This window comes from Drosophila albomicans, chromosome 2R (assembly GCF_009650485.2).
Source record: "Drosophila albomicans strain 15112-1751.03 chromosome 2R, ASM965048v2, whole genome shotgun sequence".
Lineage (NCBI taxonomy): Eukaryota > Metazoa > Arthropoda > Insecta > Diptera > Drosophilidae > Drosophila > Drosophila albomicans.
In genome coordinates, this window is record NC_047631.2 from 8,707,072 (window position 1) to 8,728,186 (window position 21,115).

The 21,115-nt window shown below is 36.5% G+C and overlaps 1 protein-coding gene across 1 annotated transcript; it reads right to left on the reverse strand.

The window, feature by feature from the left end:
• Nucleotides 1-162: 162 nt before the first annotated feature.
• On the reverse strand, nt 163-20,539 carry LOC117576422 (F-box/LRR-repeat protein 7). The gene is made up of 5 exons (XM_034261154.2): nt 20,051-20,539; nt 3,789-4,655; nt 1,635-2,468; nt 760-939; nt 163-698 (listed from the first exon to the last, which is right to left on the reverse strand). Exons 2-5 carry the CDS (start codon nt 4,594-4,596, stop codon nt 163-165), a joined length of 2,358 nt encoding a protein of 785 aa, XP_034117045.1. The 5' UTR covers nt 4,597-4,655; nt 20,051-20,539.
• Nucleotides 20,540-21,115: the final 576 nt, after the last annotated feature.

The following is a 21,115-nucleotide window of genomic DNA, read 5'->3' on the forward strand; positions in this document are numbered from 1 at the left end:
ATACAAACTGCTTAAGTATGTACACAAATAACAGCTAATACTAAAACGAACACGAAAACTAAAATTGTTTATTGTTTAGAACATCATTGCTCATATGGCCTGCCTCTTTGCTTTAATCGACCGATCAATCCTCTGGATGCTGGAACACGCGCAGTTGCCTACTCAACAGAAGCCCGGATTTGTGTGCTCGATGATGCAGCGCTTGCAGTATTTTTTCACCGCTCTATAGCCTTCAATGGATATCTGGCAGTCCTGTATGTTTAGCTGCTGTAGGCCACGACAATAGTATGCTATGCACTGCACGCCACGATCCGTAATCATATCACAATTGCGTAGGCTAAGCTTCTTAAGGTTGGGACAGCTTTCGGCCAGTGCCCGAAGCCCTGCGTCGCTCACATCGCACTTGCCAATGTCCAAGGCGCGCAGACGAGGACAGGAGCGTGCCAGGACTGTGATGGAATCATCACTGACGGCCTCGCAACCGCGAGCATTCAGATAACGCAGCTTGTAGCAGCGTCGTGCAATCACCTTGAGGCCCGCATCAGAAACTCGCTCGCATTTGGCAACGGAGAGATAGCGCAGAGCGGCGCCCAATTTCGCCAGCTCGTAGAGGCCAAAGTCAGTTATGTTGACGCAGTCGGAGACGCTTAGCTCCTTGAGCGACACACAAAAGCTGGGCACGAACTTCAGACCCGCATCTGCAAATATAGAAATGATTAATTTCTTAAGTTCACCAAGTCGTGGCAATCTCAAAGTTACCTGTAATTTGTATGCAGCGTCGCAGATACAAATACACCAGCTGTGGACAGTTCTTGACGACAATCTTGAGGCCCATGTCATCAATGGCCATGCAATCGGTCAGATCGAGATATTGCAGCAGCAAACGACGCGGTGGCTCCATATGTGGATTTGGACTAATGCTGCTCACTTGACTGCAGCCTGAGGGTGACAAAAGAAGATTAGAAGATTAATTATTGATTAGTAAATTTAATTTACTTCATACAAAATTTTCAATTAATTGACTGAAGTGCAAGAGAAAAAGATACAAAACTTCGCTGCTTCTTGTGCTGAATTTTAAAAACAATAATATACATATATTTTAAGAAACCCCTCTCGAATTTACATTTAAATTTCTTTAGCTCTTAGCGTTCGATCTGGCCGATGATGGTTTTGTTAATCAGTTAGTCAACGATCAAGAATTTTAAGAAACCTCTTCAAAGTTTACAATTAAATTTCTTAAGCCAATTTGTTCAAAATTACCTCCTTGTCTGTTGTTTGTCTTTTTCTTACCTAATTAATGAATTGTAATTTTAAGACGCACTCTTCTAATTTTTCAAATGCAATATCTTAAGCTTTTACCGTTTGATATGTATGTTGACAGTTTTGTTAGTCAATCAACGAATCGGAAGTTTAAGGAAACTCCTTCTGATTTTAAAATTAAATTTTTTTTAAAACTTGTGAAAAAAATTGAGCTTTGTTAGTCAGTCAATAATTTTATAAATAAGTTTCTTAAACTATCCTGTGTAAAAATTGCAGCCTCCTAGCTCCTACCATTTGATTTGTGCGTTGATAGTTTTCTTAGTCAATCAGTCAGGATAATGAATATAAATTTAAATTGATGGCAATTTGCTTACCGGTTACGTCCAGATGCTGCAGATTGCTGCACTTGGTCAGCGCCTCGACCAGAGCCTGATTGGAGACGCCCACACAAGTCTGCAGCTGTAGATGCGTCAGCTCGGGACAGCGACGCGTGAGCAATTGCAGCCCCTTGTCGGAGATGCGACAACCATCGGCGAGCATAACACGTTCCACTTCCGGGCAGGCGCCATTGCAGCTCTGGCCGCACAGCTGCCTGAATATCATCTTCAACGTCTTGTCGCCATTCAAATGTTCGCCACGCAACGTGATGCACTTCCAGAGCACGGGTCGCCAAGCGAGCTGCTCAAACCGGCGACAGACTCGCGCCACGTTGCACAACTCGCAGCTGTCCAGCCAGCTGAAGATGCGCACGACCGCCTCGTCGGGCAGCCGCTCGAAGTAGGGACCACAGCGAAAGGGACCCTTGCGGTTCCAGGGTGGCGGACCAATTGCCGTTGCACCCACTGTGACATTGCTGGTCAATCCACGACGCGGCGTTGTCGCTGGCGTGCTGCTGGCAATGACGCCACCGCCAACAACGCTGCTGCTGTTGCTGTTCTTGCTGTTGCTGTTGCCGCCTACCACCAGTCCGCTTGTGCTGCTCGGATGATGGCCAGTTGGCGATGGCGACACTAGAGTGGCGTAGCCCTGGTCGAGGCTGGGCGAAAAGCGACCCATGTTGCACAGGCCGTCGGAGAGGCTTTGCACTTTGGTGTGGTGGTGATCCAGCTGGAAGGCATTGGCGGGCGAGTTGGTGCTGCGATTCAGTAGATAGCGATCCGAGCCACTCGTCTCACTGGGACTTGAATTGCGGGGATGATGCAAGCGCTCTGCAAAAGTAAATTAAGGTAAGAATGTTGTATAGAAATGATAAGACTCTTAAATAACACGAATTCCCTATCAGCATTATTTTTTTAAATAAATATGCAGGTCAAATTAATGAAATTCAAACTTTGTTGGTATTTGCTGATTTTTTGCTGATCACAAAAAAGAAAAGAATTTAAAGTCAACTCTTAAGTAAAGATCACAAAATGTTACGAGTATCATTTTATATCCCTCATATGCAATCTCTGGTTTGCGTTATATTTTTACATAGCCATTCAGAAGACATCAAAGATTTTATTGTAATACCATTGTAATTACAGCAGATATTGACTAAAATAGTAGTTAAAGTTTGTTCATTTAAGTTCGAGTCAATAAAAAGACATTTGGCTTTCAAGTAATTTTGATTCTTCAAGTAACGATGATTATTTATGTTTTCATTGCTATAAAAAATTCGAAGAATACTAGAAATATCAAAGCAAATTTCAACACATCGTCATAAAAATCATCATCATGGCAAACACTATCACCATGTGCGTAAATGTTTTTCATGGGAAAATTCTTAACTGTTGTTTAAGACCATTTGCAACAATGTGTGGCAATGTGGCATATGTTGTCTTAATGCCACAGATGTTGCATCACTTTGAAGTGACCTTCAGTTGTTGTTACTATCGACTGCACTGTTACTGTATTGTCATGAAGTGAAATAATGTCAAGCTTTCTTTCTTTTCTTTCTTTCTTTCTTTCTTGTATTGAATGTTACTTCCATTTTAGATATCGGCTAATTTTTAAATCTTATGTGCATCTAAATTTTTAAATTTGATGTGTTATGCTTTTTATATATTTATATATATTTCTTATCATAATTTAATGAATAAATGAATAATTAACAAAACAATGTTTTATTCTCAGTTCTAAGAGTTGTATTGGATACATTTTTAAAGTGATAAGTATCTCAACATTGTTTCCTAATATTACACATTGTAAAATTCTTTTTATTTTTGAGAACTTTTTATCAAAATTTCCTTTTTGAAAAACACCAAAATTGAATATAATTACAATTTTTTATTTGTAAAATATTTTCATAAAAAACTTCAGTGTTCGCAAATACTTGCTAAAATATAAGATAACTGAGCTGTCGACATACTAAATACTGAATCTTAAAAATATTATAAAAATTTTCAGTTTGAATTTCGTTGCTATATAAATTCAATGAGCTGTGACATTTCAAACTAATTCTTAAAAAATTGTGATTTTTTAAATGTTCGTTTGGAATATAAAATATGTCATAACTAGCTTCGCTTACAACAAATGATTTAAACACTCACCTGGAAGTCTCTCGTTCCCGCTCCCACTGCTGTAGTCCTCCAGGTAGTATCTCTCGTTCTGATACTGACTCGCCTCGGCGCCGAGAGGCAGAGCACGCAATGCATTGCCCAGGTAGAGTGACTCCATCTTCTTGTCGAGCAGATACTGAGCACTGTTGCCATTGCCCAGCACAGTGGGCACGCTGCAGCGTCCGCTCTGGGCTTGAGCTCTTCGCCGTCCATTGGCAGCGCCTCCAGCATTGTTGTCGCTGGAGTCTTCAGTGTCGGCGCTGTTGCCGTGCAACCAGTCCAGTGTGAGGAAGTTGCGCGGCTGTGGCACTGGCACCGTTGTCCTCGTCGCAGGCGCAGGCAGCGTCTGCAGTTCGGGAGACTTCTTCGACTGGGCGTGGCGACCGACGGAGGCTGTGGAGTGTGCCCCATAGCTGGACGGTTCGTGCCGCGTGTGTCGCCCGCGTAGCTCGAATGTGGCAGCCTTCTGCTGCACCATGTGCAGCACAGCTGCCGTAGTCGCTGCCGCTGCTGCTGCGGCTGTTGAAGGCGTCTGCTGATCGCTGTGTGGCGTCGAGCTGCGAGAGTCGAGGGGATACAGCTCGCCGCTAGCAACGGTGTCGTTCACATTCAGGCTAAGATTGGGCGACTTTCTGGACATTTTGTACGCCTGCGGATCGAGGGGGCTGGAGCTCAATGGATGCGGATGATGATAATGCGCTGCCGCCAGCTGATCCCGCACAGCGTTGCTGTTGCGGCCCAGCGATGCCAGCGGACACTCCAGCTCTGAGGCTCGTCTGGTGCTCGTCTTGTGTGACATATTGCTTTCGATATTCTCTATTCTATTCTATGTTTCTAAGTTGCGACCTTCGCTGAAGTCTGGAATTGAAAGAGCAACACAATAATTAATTACTTTACGAGCTGAAATGAGCATGTACATTTAATTGATTAAACTCTCGAGTATCGTCGAATAAATTAATTCTTACGAAATGCTGAATTGCCATAATTTATCTTATTTGCTTAGATTGTTTAAAAGTTGTTTTCTTGTCTTTATTTTTATTTATTGTGTCATTTAGTCGCATTAAAATATAATAAAACGAGTATTTTTTAAGACGCTTTTATGAATGAAATGAAGATTAAATATGTACGCAATTAATATTTATCAAGTCAAAAATTGTTTTCTATTTGCCATCAATTATCTTATTTGCTTAGATTGTTTGCTTGTATTTTATTTAAAAGTTGTTTGACCCGGCTTAACATTTATTTATTTTATCATTTAGTTTATTTTGTTATTGAGACATAATTTGCCATAATTTATCAAAAGTCATTTCATTTAAAAGCTGTTTTTTTGTTTTAATTCTTACAATTCTTATATTTTTATTTCCATGTCAATTAATGTAGACTGTTTTTAGTTTATAATATTTTTAGTTTCATTTAACGTAATTTGTTCTTGTGTTTTATTTTTCATTTATTAGTTATTATCGCTTTTTATTATTATTTATATTTATTTAGTTGAAATAAAACACAACAGAACATGAGAGCAATTAATATTTAATAAGTCGTACATATTTTTTTTATTTGCAATAATTTAACTTATTTGTTTCAATTGTTTTTTATTATTTTGTTGCCTATAACGCAGTTTATTCATGTGTACTGTAGGTTAATTAATTTAAGGTAATAGTACAATTTTGATACTCGTAAGGTATATTTATCAATATACCAAGTACAACCTTGAGTTTATTTCGTAATTTTTGGTATATTTATTCAGTATTTGAAAGAATATTACCGCAATATTTAGATTTTATAAAAATAGGAAGTGGGTATCTCGACTCTTTCTTACAAGTTGATATTTGCAATCATTATTATTTAGATTATTTAATTATATTTTATTTTAGGTTTATTTTGCTCGTTTTTTTATATACTATATATGTATATATGAATGTCATTAATGTTTATCAAGTAGTCAATTGTTTTTAGTTTAGTATAAGTTTGGTTGGCATTATGTGTTTTCTAGCATATTCCTTATTTGATTATTTGACTTATGCTGAAGCATTCACATATGCTTAAGACAAGAGGAAAAACTGCAATTCACATAGAAGTTGCCTCAATGGATGAGCAATCACACAAAGGAATTTGGGTCACTGATGGTCGACACGAGCAAAAAGCAATAAAAGTAATAAAATAAATGGAAATTTCTATAAATTGTCTCTAGCCTGAGCTGAGCCTAGCTGCCTGCCATTAAGCCTCGATGGCCATGGGATTGGACTATGCAATGCTGTCAGAGTGTGGGCAGCATCGAAGTAGGTTTTGCGACGATGACGACGACGACGACGACGACGACGACGACGACGACTCCAGTTGCCAATTTTAATGCGTTAAAAGTGTGCACATAGCAGACATATAAATGAATAAAAATACTATATGCAATATGCGATATGTGTGTGCATTTATTGCTGGGCCACACCTCTCGGATTGGAGTGCATTTGACCTTTGGGGGAATTCATAACTAAATTCTGGCCAATTTAGCGCAGAAATTTCCCATAAAGCCCACGCCAAAAAGATGTTGTCAGTCTGATTAGCCATTGAAATGCGGCGCCAGTTGAAACAAAAAAAAAAAAAAGAGAAACGACTGAATGTGTGCATAAATTTAACTATTATTTTTTTTAACAATTTACCAAGTGAGTAATAAGCAGAACGCCCACGTGTCTACCAATTATTTTTGTGTTGATATTTATTTTGTTGTTTGTTAAATTTGTATCTTTTCTTCAGTTTCTCGGTTCATTTGGATTGTGTAGACACACGTATGCTGTCATATTTCCATTGCCATCAATGATCATTGAGGCTCTAGCCGAGACTTCGAGACTTCGACTTCGACTCCATCTCCATTCATTGGCCAAAGCTGATTTTCTATTTAGCTTTTTATACCCGCTACTTATAGGATAGAAGGGTATTATAACTTTGTTCCCATAGGAAATGTATGTAATAGGCTGAATGAGTCATCTCTCATGCCAGCTGAGAGGAGATATAGCCATGTCCGTGTGTCTGTCTGTCCGCCTGTCTGTTTGTCCGTATAAACATCTAGATCTCAGAGATTATAAGAGATAGAGATATAACTTTTTTTTCGATAGCACTTGCTGTGTTTGTAAGCAGATCAAGAGTTTACGTTTTTTTAGTATATTTTGCAATTTATGGTATATTTTGGATGTAGTACTATCAATTCCAAATGAAGCATTTACTATATATTTAGTATTTTGCAGTATACTGATTTGCTATATTTTAAAATTAATACCGCTTTGCTTTACTTCTATTCAAACCGGGTAGCGGGTATCTCACAGTCGAGCACACTCGACTTTCTTACTTGTTTTTGTTGTGTTTTGGCAAGAAACCTGTTTGGAGTGGAGCTTGGAAACTCTAATCATAAGCCAAAGACAGGCGTGGGCTGTTCTAATGTTAGTCCGCCGTGGCCATCTGTAGCTGGGCCAGAAAGAGTCGATTGTTGTAGCCAGCAGCAGAGGCAGCAGCAGCAGCAGCTTAGATTGTTGCTGTTGGTGTAATCTAAGACCTGAAATTATGTTGAAAGTAACCCAATTCGGCAAATAGAACAAGGGAAGAAGAAGAAGAAGAGGCATGCGCCTCGCTTTAGTCGCGCTCATCACTAATATTTGTTTTGAGGCGGCTTTGCATAACTTAGGCCACACATAGCATAAAACACAATAACATACGCGATACGACTAAACGACATATGTATTTATCTAAATAGAAAACAATAAATTTATTTCAATGTTGGCCAAGTCTCTTCTTCAGCTCAGCATTTGTTTGGCATTTTGGGTTGGGCCCGTCACGGTGCCCACACCTACAGACCTACCAAGAGATATAATACTATATGGGAAGGGAGAGGGAGAGAGAGTGGGAGAGAGAAAGGGGGAACTGTGATGGGTCTTTCATTGCGACTACCTAGGCGAGATTTGGGCACACTTTGGAGCGCGTAAATCAAATGCTGCTTACAAGTGCCTTGACTTCGAATTCGAAACTGTATCTGAGTGTGAATTCGAGTGTGAGTGTGTGTGTGGCTTTATTTTTATTGTAATCAAATTTGAAATTAATTTTTTTTCTAGCTATGCCATAAATAAACATAATAACAATAATAACACTAGGCCAGGCATTTGAAAGGCAACAACAACAACGACAGCAGAATGATCAACCGAGACAACAAGTCCAAAAAAAAAATATGTCTTGTCATTTGGCTTATGGCAGCTGATTAATCTTAGCATCTCCGAAACGGACGCCGCCTGTCGCGCCTCAAATGGAATGTCGCTCAACTGGTTCGGATCGAAAAAAAAATACAAAATAAAAAAGAAAAGGAAAAGGCCCAGAGGCCCACAGTTTGGAGTCGAATTGAGTTGAGTTGAGTCCATTGAAGAGGCAGCAAGAGAAGAGAGATCTTTTTTGGTATTTGCTTGCCATAATTAACAATACTTAGACAATAAATAATTAATAACAAATTCAGCTGCGTGTCCACCAAAAGTGTCAAATGGCTCATTGGGCAACACAGCAGGCAATTTGCATAAATTTACATCGCTTATTTGTTTCTCCACTTACAAGAAAACAACACCACAAAATATTGATAAATACACTCACACTCATACTCATACAATTCAGCATTTGTCTGCTAATTTTCCATGTTTATCTCGCACTTTAATCAAAAACTACTCTCTCAATAGTTAATTGTTTAATCTTTTTGAGGTGAAGCCAAGTGAAAATCCCAAGCAATTATTTTTTGTAATTAAAATCGTATTTAGTTTGCTTTGCAGCTTTGATCTTATCGCCAATAACTTGACTATTGGGGTCACTTTTCAATGCCTTCGCACATTCGCTTTCGATGTGATATTTGTAGTGAAACTTTTTAATCATTACCACAAACTTAGTTATCCATTTCATGGTAATTTCAAATCAATTAGGCAGTGATACACTTTTGAATAGATGAAGTGGATTATCCAAAAGTTTGTTATTTTAATTATTTGGTCAAGGTTTCTCGTTTGAATTTGAATATTAATGTAAATCATCAACAAGGAATGAGACGATCTCTTCATCGAGCTATGTCAATGGCCATTCAATTAAACTGCATATTTTTGTATTACATTTTGTTTTCAGGCAAAGCCAAAAGGCCAACACTTGAGTGGAGTTGACTTGAGTTGGCCATTGAAAACTGGTCCTTGTCTACTGCAACTTCGAGTATTGCCAAGCGGTTCATATGCCAAGCCTCTCTCAGCGGGCCAAACAAGCATTGAGCATATAAAATATGACAACAACAAGTACTAATTATTTAATATGCTTAATGAGCAAATGTCACCACGGTGGTGGCCACAGTGCAGCCACCAGAGTGATTCACATTCATGCTGATGCCATTGCACAGTGGTTTAGTACTTGATAATAAGTTTCGATGTAATAGAAGTCTATGAGATGCCCATAAATATGAATGAATGCGAGTATGACTTTTAGCAATAAATAAAATTTGTACACGAGTTTTTCGTAAGAGCAAATCATGTTTATTAACTTAAGAGAATATGTTTGTCAATAAGCAAAAGGTTGTTAATATTTTCAACTATTTTTTTTAAATTTTTTTTAAATATTTAAACAAAAACTATATAATACTAAACAAAAATATTTATAAAATTTTTATTATTTTTAAAATTTCTGTATTTTTTATTATTGTCTTATGAATGTTCAATAAATAACAAGTAAGAAAGCTTCAGATATCCGTTCACGATTTTGAATAAAACCAAAACGTGGCTGTATTATTCCACATTATAACTAAGATATACCGAGTGCTAAATTAGGTATATTGGCATAATACTTCCTATAATATATTATATTATTGAAATTTTCAGTCAATACAACTAAGAACCGTAATATACCAAAGTATTTCTTAAAAATTTTTTAAAATTTGTATCTGATCGCAATTAAAATTTCAAGATTCATAAAAACTGTAGTTAATATAGTATGTATTAATAATCGCGACTCAAAATTACGCTTATTATTCGATTTGTAAGAGCAACTATAGTTTGAATCATCCGTATTGTCAATTTGCAGTAAATATAATACAACATGGTGTCATATATTTTTAATGAATACATTGTAGCAAGCATTTTGAGAACGGATTACACACAACTTGCACCACTGTGCGCAGTGTTCAACTAATAACTGCTGTGCTTGTTGCTGGTTGTTTGTGTGGCGTTCGTTGTCTGCACATGGTTGAAATCTAACGCTAACACAGAAATTACTTGGCGCCATAAAACTACAACAACACAGCCGCAGCAACAGCAACAGCAACCGCAACATACTCGGTACATATGTACGTACTGTGTGTATGAGCGTGGAGCCGGAGCCGAAGCCGGACAGCGTACACCTTTTGGCCTCTATGGCATGGCACGCTGAGCGCCTGGCCCCAGTCTGTCCCGACAATCAACTACATGTATATATGTATATATATACGAGTATGTGTGTGTACGTGTGAACATATTAGTGTGTGTAGCTACCGTGTTGCAATTTGCGCTCCGTGGGTTGGCTTTTTGCATAGTGTCAATTTTGATTTAGCAAAATGTTGCAGTTGCCGCTGCGCTGCGCTGCTCTTTGCTTTGCTTTGCGGCGGGCTGCTGCGTGTAGTGTATAGTATGGTAGGTACATCGTGCTGTCAGCGCCCCGCCCGATATTTCCCCAGTCAAAAATATTTCGACTCCCCAGCACACAGATACTCAACACACACTTAGCACACTCTCGCACACTCACAGTCAGCTGCAGTGGACAGAAAGTGGGTGGCGCTGACAAGTTTTTTATTTGCAAGCAAAATGCAAGAAATATTTCTTGCAACCCAGCAAAAAGTGGGTGCAGCTGCTGCTTCATCGAAGTGATATTTTTTGTATCTGTATGTTTTATTCATATTAAGTATAAATCCATTTGCATTGACATGAAATGTTATTTGCTTAAAAAACATATCTTCAGGCAAAGCCATTAATTCGGTCATCTTTTGGGAGAATAAGTTTGTTTTTTTTAAGAGCTTCATTTATATCTTCCATAGCGGCAAAGTTTTGCAGTATTTGCAGAGTAACGAGTTGACAGTAAATTTTCTTTATTTTCATCAACTGATACTAAAGTTTGTGTTTGCTTTGAGCACACATTTAAACGAATCTGGGGCATAAAAATTTATCTGCAGGAATTCCTAAAAAAAAATTGAAAGTCCGAAAAACATTGAAGCATTGTCTTTCGAAAGAAAACCCAATTATTCTAAGTTTAAAAACATTATTTATGTATTATGTTTTCCATTCAACCACATGTCTTTCTGCAATCACGGAGTGTCTTGAAATTATTATCATTTCCGTGACATCCACCGTAATCGAACTCCTCGCATGATTTTGTCTTTCTATCATAGTACCAACGAACTAATCTTGCTCTGCAAGGACCCACATCTTTAGGAAGCGAGCAAACGTCATCCACTAGATAAAATTTGTATAGTCTTTGATTTAAGTATTAATTAAAATTACATTTTGATTTGCACTTACAAGATTTGCTCTGACTCATGTTGATGAGCACTAAAACGATCAACAATACACTTGCAAACTTCAACAACATGCTTCTGCTTCTACAACTGTAGTAAAAATAACGACTTACATAGCTGCTTAAATACACTTTCGATACTTTATTAATATAGGTCGTCTTTTGAGAAATTAATAATAAAATTGTCATTGAAATTCACGCTTTGTTTTAATACACACGTGAATGACCCAATTTCTGGCAGTAAATATTATTGTTATTTTTTTGCATATGTATAGAACAATGCATTAGTCAAAGTGATTTTTTGGGAGTTGTTTTTAATATGATAACATCTGTTTTAGAATGTTAAAAACTCCATTCGTCATGCATATTTACTTAATTGCTTCAAAATAAATACTTTGTGAATATCTCAATGGGTATATTCCGATTAAAAGGAAACACATATCACTGTTTTAAACTTTTATGTTTGAAGTTATACTTATTTAATTCTCTATTTATATTATGATTAAGAAAGCATTCAATATTATTTATATCTAGTCCTTATCAAATATTTTTTTCGGAATACCGAATTTATAAAATAAATTAGTAGTAATTTAAGAAATTTTCAATAATCTTTAAATTATATGTTAAGAGTCTTTACTCATCACTTCAGGGACACTTTTTTTGATAGTCTTTAGATGTACCTAACCTATTCCCATTGCCTCTCAACCATGAAACACAAAAGGAAAAATTTAATTATTATAAACCAAAACTCTTATAAGCTTTTACAAGTGGCGTTTGCCACAAGTAACTTTCTGATGCTTGAAAAGCACAGCCAACATTAATTATTCGATTGTTATCTTCAGATCACGTCGCTTGAATAAACTGGATTAAGACACAAGCTTACATTCAGTATATGTAACCTACATATGTACGAGTATATACTTGTTTAATTTTAAGTACTTGACTAAATATTATAAACTGTCGCAATTCAGAATTAAAGTTGACTCAAAATACTTGTGAACAAAAAAATTATATGTTCTGTCATCATTCAGCATATGTTTTGATGAATATTTGTAGTTTTGTTGTTTTTTTTAACAATTAAGTTAAAATTGAGATTCCCCTCGAAGAACTTTTATTGTACTAACCATATTTGCTTTTAATTATTTAATTCATTTATTTTTAACAACGTTAATTGTTTTTAAAGTGTCAATACAAATTTCAACTTTAGGGACATTTATTTTGACACTCTTCTAGTCTTCTGAACCTGTTTGCATTGCCTTTGCCACCACCGAATATGAAAGGTTCGCATTCTCCTGCTGTGGAGTTATAAAACCAACTTGGAAAGTATCCTCTGCCACGCCCCACGTCTAAGGGCAGCTGGCAAATGTCAACTATGAAAATGAAAATTATGATGCGCACAACTCTTCTTTTTTTCTGCAAATGACTCTTACCATAAGCAGCGTTCTGGTGCACAAACAGCACAGCTACGATTAATAATCCGATAGTTGTCTTCATTAACATGTCGACTGAACTGAACTAAGTCTATAATTTACTTGCAGATTAATTTATAGTCTTGAGAACTTATGCACTTGGTAAAATATTATAAAAATAATTCCAAGTGACGCACTTAACAAACAAAGCTGTCGCAATAAAAGCAAACAAAATTGTTTTTTTACTGAATGACAACTTGTTAACAAAATATATTCAAGTTTTGTTGGATGTTAATGGTTTTGTTGACATTTAATAATTGAGACAAATATTAGATTTCTTACGTAAAACTTCATATCAAAGTTTATAACTATAAAATGCATGAAGTTAAAATGCACTTTTTTTTTCAATTTTTATTCGTACAACCTTGACACAGCCAATACATGGAATTTTTTCTGGTTTTAAGGTTTCCGATTATTTGAAAAACAAATACATAATAGAAATATTGAAATAGCTTATTTATACAAATCCTATTCCGTATAGTAACGCAGTATAAAACTTTTGTGTTTTGCTTGTTAGCCAATTATTATGATTAAAAAACAATAATTCATCCTCATTTTCCTACGCTCTCACACTGACTTTTTCTACAAAGTATTAGTAATTATTTAAAACATTATTTTCTTCCAATTTTATTTATATTTCATTCAAAGTGTTATTAAACATTGTAACATTAGGGACATGTATTTTGACAGATTTCAAGTGTTTCGAATCTATTTTGATTGCCTTGGCAACCGCCATATATAAAAGGCTTGCATGTTCCTTCTGTGGAATCATAATACCAACTCGGATTGTATCCTCTGCAGGGCCCTGGGTCTACGGGCAGCTTGCAAATGTCAACTATGAAAGTGTAAAGTATTATGAGCACATCTCTTCTTTATTTCTTCAAATGACTCTTACCACAAGCAGCGTTCTGGTGCACAAAAAGCACAGCCACGATTAATAATCCAATTGTTATCTTCATTAACATGTCGACTGAACTGGACTAAGTCTATAATTTACTTGCAGAATAATTTATAGGCTTGAGAATTGATGCACTTGGTAAAATATTATAAAAATAATTCCAAGTGTCGCATTTAACAAATAAAGCTGTCGCAATAAAAGCAAACAAAATTGTTTCTTTACTGAATAACAACTTGATAACAAAATACAATTCAAGTTTTGTTGGATGGTAATGATTTTGTTGACATTTAATAAATAACTTAACAATTAGATTTTTTACGAAATATTTTAAATCTACGATTCATATTCATGCAAACTAAACTGCATTAAAAGAAATAAATTCTAAATTACAAAATTTAAATGTTAAATTTTATGACTATAAAGTAAAAGTTCGAACTAATATTTGCATTAAGTGGAAATGCAATTACCTTTTTTTTTGTTAAAGTAAAAGCTGAACATTTAGTCGAACAAATCCGACATATACACTGAAAATATCAAGCTTCAAGTATGAATATAAACAAATTTATAAAGTCCCAAAGTGTAAATAAAATTAAATAAATACAGCTGTTTTATATGAAATATTCCATGCTTCCCTATAAATGCAAATATTAAAATACTAAATATGAATGTCATAATGGAATTGTACTTTTCCAATATTTACTTTACTTTATTACACATACTTGATTCTTATTACAACATTCGCAGAAGTTGTAAAGCTTTTCTTTTAATGAAAATAAAAATTCGTTCTATGAATGTGGGTTTTAGGTATGCTAAAAATATTCAACAGCTAAATATCTTAACTGTATATTTTGTGATTGGTTGAACTCTGCTGAAATTTTGGGTTCTCAAGAGACTCGATGTAAATGAGAATAAAAGAATTGAAAGTTGTCGAAACGTTGACATACTTAATAGGTAGAAAGAGTGCAAAAATCAGCTCGAATTCAGCTAATGAAATATGCATAGGAATAGTTTTTGAACATGTCTATTTCGATTGATATATTATCAGCTATTAGCCTATGAATGGCTCATTATAACGCTGCTTGTGCAGTTCAAAAGGAGTGTAGAAAGTGTATATTTACGCAAAACATCTTTGAAAGTGTCTCAGAGATTAGTAAAGTATCTGTTATAGATACAATTATTGCCTATAAAAGCCATTTGAGATATATATTAAAATTCATAAGAAAACATGTTCTAAATTTCGTATGAAATTTATTCTAAATTTTACGATGAAGTAAATGCTTAGCATGAAGTTGATGCTTCATTTAGCATAGATTATCAATTAGTTACCTTGGCTAAGACTGTGCAATGCACGCTGATCATTATAATTGAAATTCCAGCAATTAGCTATGCCCTAGATCTGACCACCAATTGTGAACATTTCTTTAATGATTCTTGTACGATTTGATCATTATCTTGACTTAAATTTCACTCTGTGCCGACAAATTCATTAAAAAAATGCGCAAAAATTTTAGCCAAACTAATTAAACCGAAGCTTGTATAAGGAACCATGAAGACGACGCATGAGGTATGAAGCATGAGGCGAATGCCCTTTGCCTTTGCCTTTGGTAGAGCCTCCCTTTTGGTTCCCCGTTCTATAACCGCGACCAATGGATGAAAATTACCTGTCATTAATCAATGGAAAATAGTTAAGGTTCTCTCGCACTCTCTTTCTGTCGCTCTTTCGTATTGATTGTTGCTGAGTGCCGAGTGCCGGGGAAATAATTCAAATTCCAATGCAAAGCCAAAGGCAAAGCAGACGAACCAGTTCGTTGCTTAAGTCTTTTGTTTTATGACCCACATTTTGAATGCGGCGACAAGCGAAACAGTCAACTGTGCATAAACGCCACTTAACCTAAAATGTAATGTCCAACAAAACAAAATAAATCACAACAAGCCCAAAGACGCAAAAAATTTAAAAGAAAAAACAAAAGCAAAAAGAAGCCAACTTACCGCAAATTACATGCTGTGCGACAGCCACAACAACAACAAGAACAAAAAGAGCCAACAACAATTGGAGACATGAATGATGGCGCATCTAATCTAAGACAGCGCATTAATCCAGGCCAAACTTAATCCAATAAAAATGTCGACTAAATGCAAACGCGACAAATGCTTGACGAACGACAGCGCTAATTTATTTAAAAGATTTACCCGACTTTTGTCCAACATGCGATGCGAGTTTAGACGACAACGACGACGAAGACTGTGGACGAGTCTCTTTCTCAAGTGCTTGGCAGCTAAATTTTAATTAAGACAAAATATTTGAAATTATAACTATGACGACAACAACAGTAACAACAACAGCAGCAACAGCAACAATAATAAAAACGAGCTGCAGCAACAAGTCAACAATTTGCCGAGCGCAATTTTTCAAATTACATTTCATTAAAGCGGGACAGAGAGAAAGATGCCTGCCAGCCTTCAGCCTGGCGGATTTCTTGCTCGCTTGGCTGATGAGCAAGTGAAGAGAAAACAGAGATAAAACGAATGTAAAGCACCGTTTTCTCTGATTTCAGCTACACACACACACAAGCACTCACTCGCACACACTCTCACACATGTATCCAATGAGAGGCAGCAACGACAACAACAGGTTATCTGTATCTTTGTATCTGTGGACTGCTGCTGCTGCTGCTTTGGCTGCTCACAGCTCGCTGTTGGCTGCTGGCTGGCATTGCCCGCATGCCACAAACGCCCGCATAGGGTGACGTGAGGCTGCTTTCTGGCTTTAGAACGCAACTCTTTCTTCTAATATGCCACACATAATATGTTTAACAAATGAAATTTTTAAGTTCACTCCAAACTTGCCCTGCATAGGCTAACAACAACAACAACGAGAACGCGAACGCAAACAAGAATAAGAACAAGACCAAGAACAACAACCACAACGGACAACGGAGCAACTGCAAGAGCAATAGCAACAACAACTATGTCAGCCACTTGGCAACATTACCAACTAGCAGCGACAACATTCCAGCTACCTTCGGCTTCCTCGCTCCGTTCCCCTCTCTCTGTCCGGGAGTCATCAGGCCCGTAACTAGCTGCAGCTACAAGTTGCCGTTTCTAATACAAAACTGTCGCTTGTGGCCGTGAGAGCTGCAAAACTGCTGCACTCCAACTCTCTGTGCATCTATGTGTGTGTTCGTGTTTGTATCTGTATTTTGCGCATTTGTATCTTTGGCTGTGTTTATGCCTGTATTGGAGACTCGGACTATGGCTCCGTCTCAGTCGCAGTCGCAGTCGCTGTCGCAGCCTCGGACTCAGTCTTCGTCTCCTACCAACAACAAAACTAAATAAATAATAATAAAAAATCCATCGCATTGCATTTTAGTATTGCTTATTGCGCCGTTTGCAAGCGCTATGAAATCATATATAAGTATAAAAACCCATACAACAAAAATTGTAGACAAGAAAGAAAAATGCTCAGACGGTACACAACGAAGCTTCACATACTCTCAATGCTCTTCAATGACTATATTATTAAATGAAAGTATCAAACAATTATGTTGCTGCTTACTCTTTTATAATAACAGATTAAATATGTATAATAACAGAGTATTGAGTGATATTATTGTTGGTTTTTAAACTATTGAGTGAGAAATCAATTTGTTATTTTTTCGATATTGTTTGAAAAAGTTTTTGTGTTCAAAGAAGATGTAATAACTTTCTTTCAATCCAAAAAGTTTAAATTCCAAATAAATATAATGCTTTCAAGAATAATCTTCTGAGTAATATTAACACTACTTGTATACAATATTTGTAAATCAAATATTTGGGCAACATTTTTGTACCTTTACGAAAAATTAAGATATTGATTTCAAAGTTCCCGAATAAGTTTGAACATTCTGCATTCAAAAAATTGCACTAACTAACTTTAAATGTAATAGGTTTCAATTTTAATTGAAATAAAAATATTTGAATTCATTCAAGCTTTTAAAAATAATCTCATGTTCAACATTAATAATAAAACTAACTGATCGAATATTTATAATGCCAAGGTATTATGAAATATCGTTGTAGAACATTGATTTGTTGATTTCTTAGTTTTCGAATTAGATTATAAAAATATTCTGCATTCAAAAAAATTGTGTTGTCGATTGCGATAAGATTAAATATGAAATAAAAAAATATAATAAAAGCAATATAAAATATTTAGAACACAAGAGAACTGGATTTTTATGATGATATTCTTGTAGTTTACATTACACATAATGTATTTTTAAAATTTCTGTATTAAAATAATATTAATAAGATTAATTTTGAATAGAAACAAACATGTGATAATCTCATTTATTTTGAAGTGCAAATTCAATATTAATTCGTTGCTTGCATTGTCATAAATTAGCGTTGTTAACAAAAATCAATAAAGCTCATTATCTTTTCAATTTATCAGCGTGTTGAATTAATTGAATATTAAGCTGCGATCACGACATTTTTGTGTTATTTCTAGTTTAGCAAATTATATTGCATTTAATTAATAAATAATTGTTGGCTCAAGATATCTGATATATCTGCGTTCGCTTAGAGTATTTACAATTTTGTTGAAAATCTCTAGAAATCGACGCGCGGCTTTTCCAACTCTGTGACTGTGGCGGCGTCGTTGACGGTGTCGTCGCGTCGGCTTGAAAGCTTTTTGGCTTTGATTGCCAATGCGCTGAGGCTGCGGGCCATGGCTGACTGGACTGGAATTGACTGCAATGAGTTGGCTTGGCCGGCTGCTGCTTTAGCTCTGGCTGCTGCGGCTGCTGCTGGCTTGTCATTGCATTGCGCATATGTTGACATTTTTTATTTCTTATTTTTTTTCTTTATAAAAATACTTTAAATTGTTTGTAAATGCATTAAATGGCTGCGCCAGGCGGGCAGCAAAACTTTGGCCTATGATATTTTTGTGAGTCGATCAAGCTTTGTCGCTTAAGTCTTTTGTTTTACCACGGACATTTGGAAAGCGACCAACAAAATTGGCCAACAAGCAGGCAATGGACGTCAGGCAACAGGGTCTTGTCAGTTTGTTGTTGTTCGAGTTGGATTTCCAGTTGTTGTTGACGTTATGTTGCGATGCGGAGGAGGGGGAAGGAAAAGTGCTTTGTTCAAATGTCATAATACTATGTCCAAATCTACGACAGATATCAAATTAACAATTTATAAACATTTAACCTTTTTAAGCCAAAACAAACTCTGAAAAACGTTGCCACATGTTTTCCGCATTTGCTGTTCGCTAAAAAGCAACCAGCGGATACCCCCAAGGCGCTTAAATAATGAATTATATATGCGCGAGTGTGTATGCATGTGACAGTCTATACTTATCGATAGAATTGAAAGCATTGAAAACAAGATGAAGCGATAGAGAGAGAGATCTGTGATGGTCAACGGCATTTCCTAGGAATCATATAAAACTGAAAGTCACTGTCCCGATTAGCATGCATAATTTATGTGTGAGTGTGAGTGTGTGTTGCTCTGGTCACATTGCAAAATGTGTGTTATAAAATGAAATGATATGGTAATGAGCATATCCGTTGCATGGCTCAAATGGCGCATAATGAGCAGCTAAGCAGCGTTCTCGTTTGCTGCTCGCCTGCGTTAATGTTTATAACTTTTTCGCCAGTTATGAAAGGAAAAACGACAATGCAGCAGGCAGCAGGCAGCGCATACAGAATGCAGCAGAGTTACTTACATACATAAATATAATGGGCGTCTATGCAGATCAACCAGTTGCAGCCACAACAACAGCAGCAGCAACCACAACTGAGGCTGCTGCTGTCTGAATTCCTTTACGTATAATTTGCTTGCAAAATTGCCAGGCAACCAGAGAGGGTGTATCAGTGTGTGTGTTTTGAGTGTATGTGTGTGTGCGTGAGTATCCAAGTATCTGTGAGAGCACGAACGAGTTATGGGCAAAATGGTGCACATATAGAAACCACAACACAACAACAACAACAGCAGCAACAACAATAAATATTTCTTCTTCGAAGGTGTGATTTTAATGTGACAACTTTGCAACTGGTTTGGAACTGTGTGTGTGTGTGTTTTCTGTGTGTGAGTGCAACTGCTGTGGGGGAAAATGCGTAATAATTTACCCAGCTAAAGACAGTGTCTAGGATATCCGTATGCTACAATTATTCCTTTTTCAGTTTTACGAGCGTGCACAAAAACAACAAAGAAATCAACGAAGGAATTTGCATTCGCTGAAGCCACACAAAAACAAGGCACAGCGAATGAGCAGAGACAGAGAGAGAGAAAGAGAGCGAGTAACAGAGAGAGCGAGCGAGAGAGGGGAAAACAAGAATTCGAATTGCAATTTAATAAATAGCAGTTGCTACCTTTTTCATACACGTCACGCGTTTAGTTTTCATTTATGCATCGCAGTTTTCCATTTGATATTTGGCAGTTTTTGCAGCTTCATTGAATTCCGTTTGCATATGTTGTATGTGTTTTAAATTTCCGTTTTTGTTATTTCATTTTGACACAACTTTTCTCTACTTTATTTTCATTGCAAGTCGCGTACGTATATGTGTATGTGTGTGCATTCACACATGCATACATACATTCACATATGTATGAGTGCGCTGATCTTTCACTATGGCTCTTTTACTTTGCTTTATGTTATCTTTTTTTTTCTTTTCTTATTTTGCTGCCTTTGCTTTGCACAGAGCGCACTAGCACCACAGCACCACCAATACACTGACACTCGTGTTATATTCACTCTCGCACACACGCGCAGTCTCAGGCAGGCACGCAACGTAATGCCTCGCCTGGAGGTTCAATTTCATCCGCTACGACACTGGACGAATTACAGCGCACGGCAACAGGTAAATGGCAACTGACTGAATCGTTCGCTCAGCCACAGCCACAGCGTACAGTTCCTCTTTCAGCTATGCTTTACACTCGCCACATGTGTGTTGGTATTGGTGAGAAATTCACTGCTCTTTGTGTATACTTACCACTGCAGAGAAGTGATTCTCTTCATCTCTTGCGACTCTTTTTCATCGCACAGCGTTGCCAGCATACAAACAAAAGACTGAGGCAACGAACTAGCGCCTAAAAGTATAGCTCACAAACTTGTAAAAAGGCTTGAAGTTGTTTTGAAATTATTTTTCATACTTTTTATTTTAAGAGATGAAAGACAAATTTCATTTAAGATTAGCTTTTAAAACTTCATTAGGAATTAATGTATGCAACAAATTTGTTTTACTTTTTAACTTCTGCAAAATGAAGTGAAATTTTTAATCAAATGAAACGATTACGTTAAAAAGTCTTGCATTTTTTTATATTGTAAATAAGATTTTCAAAAGTACAATCGATGGAGTTGATAATATACATATGTTTGTGCCTAATTTATAATTATATATGCGATTTTGGAAGTTTGTTCAACACTTACTCATTTT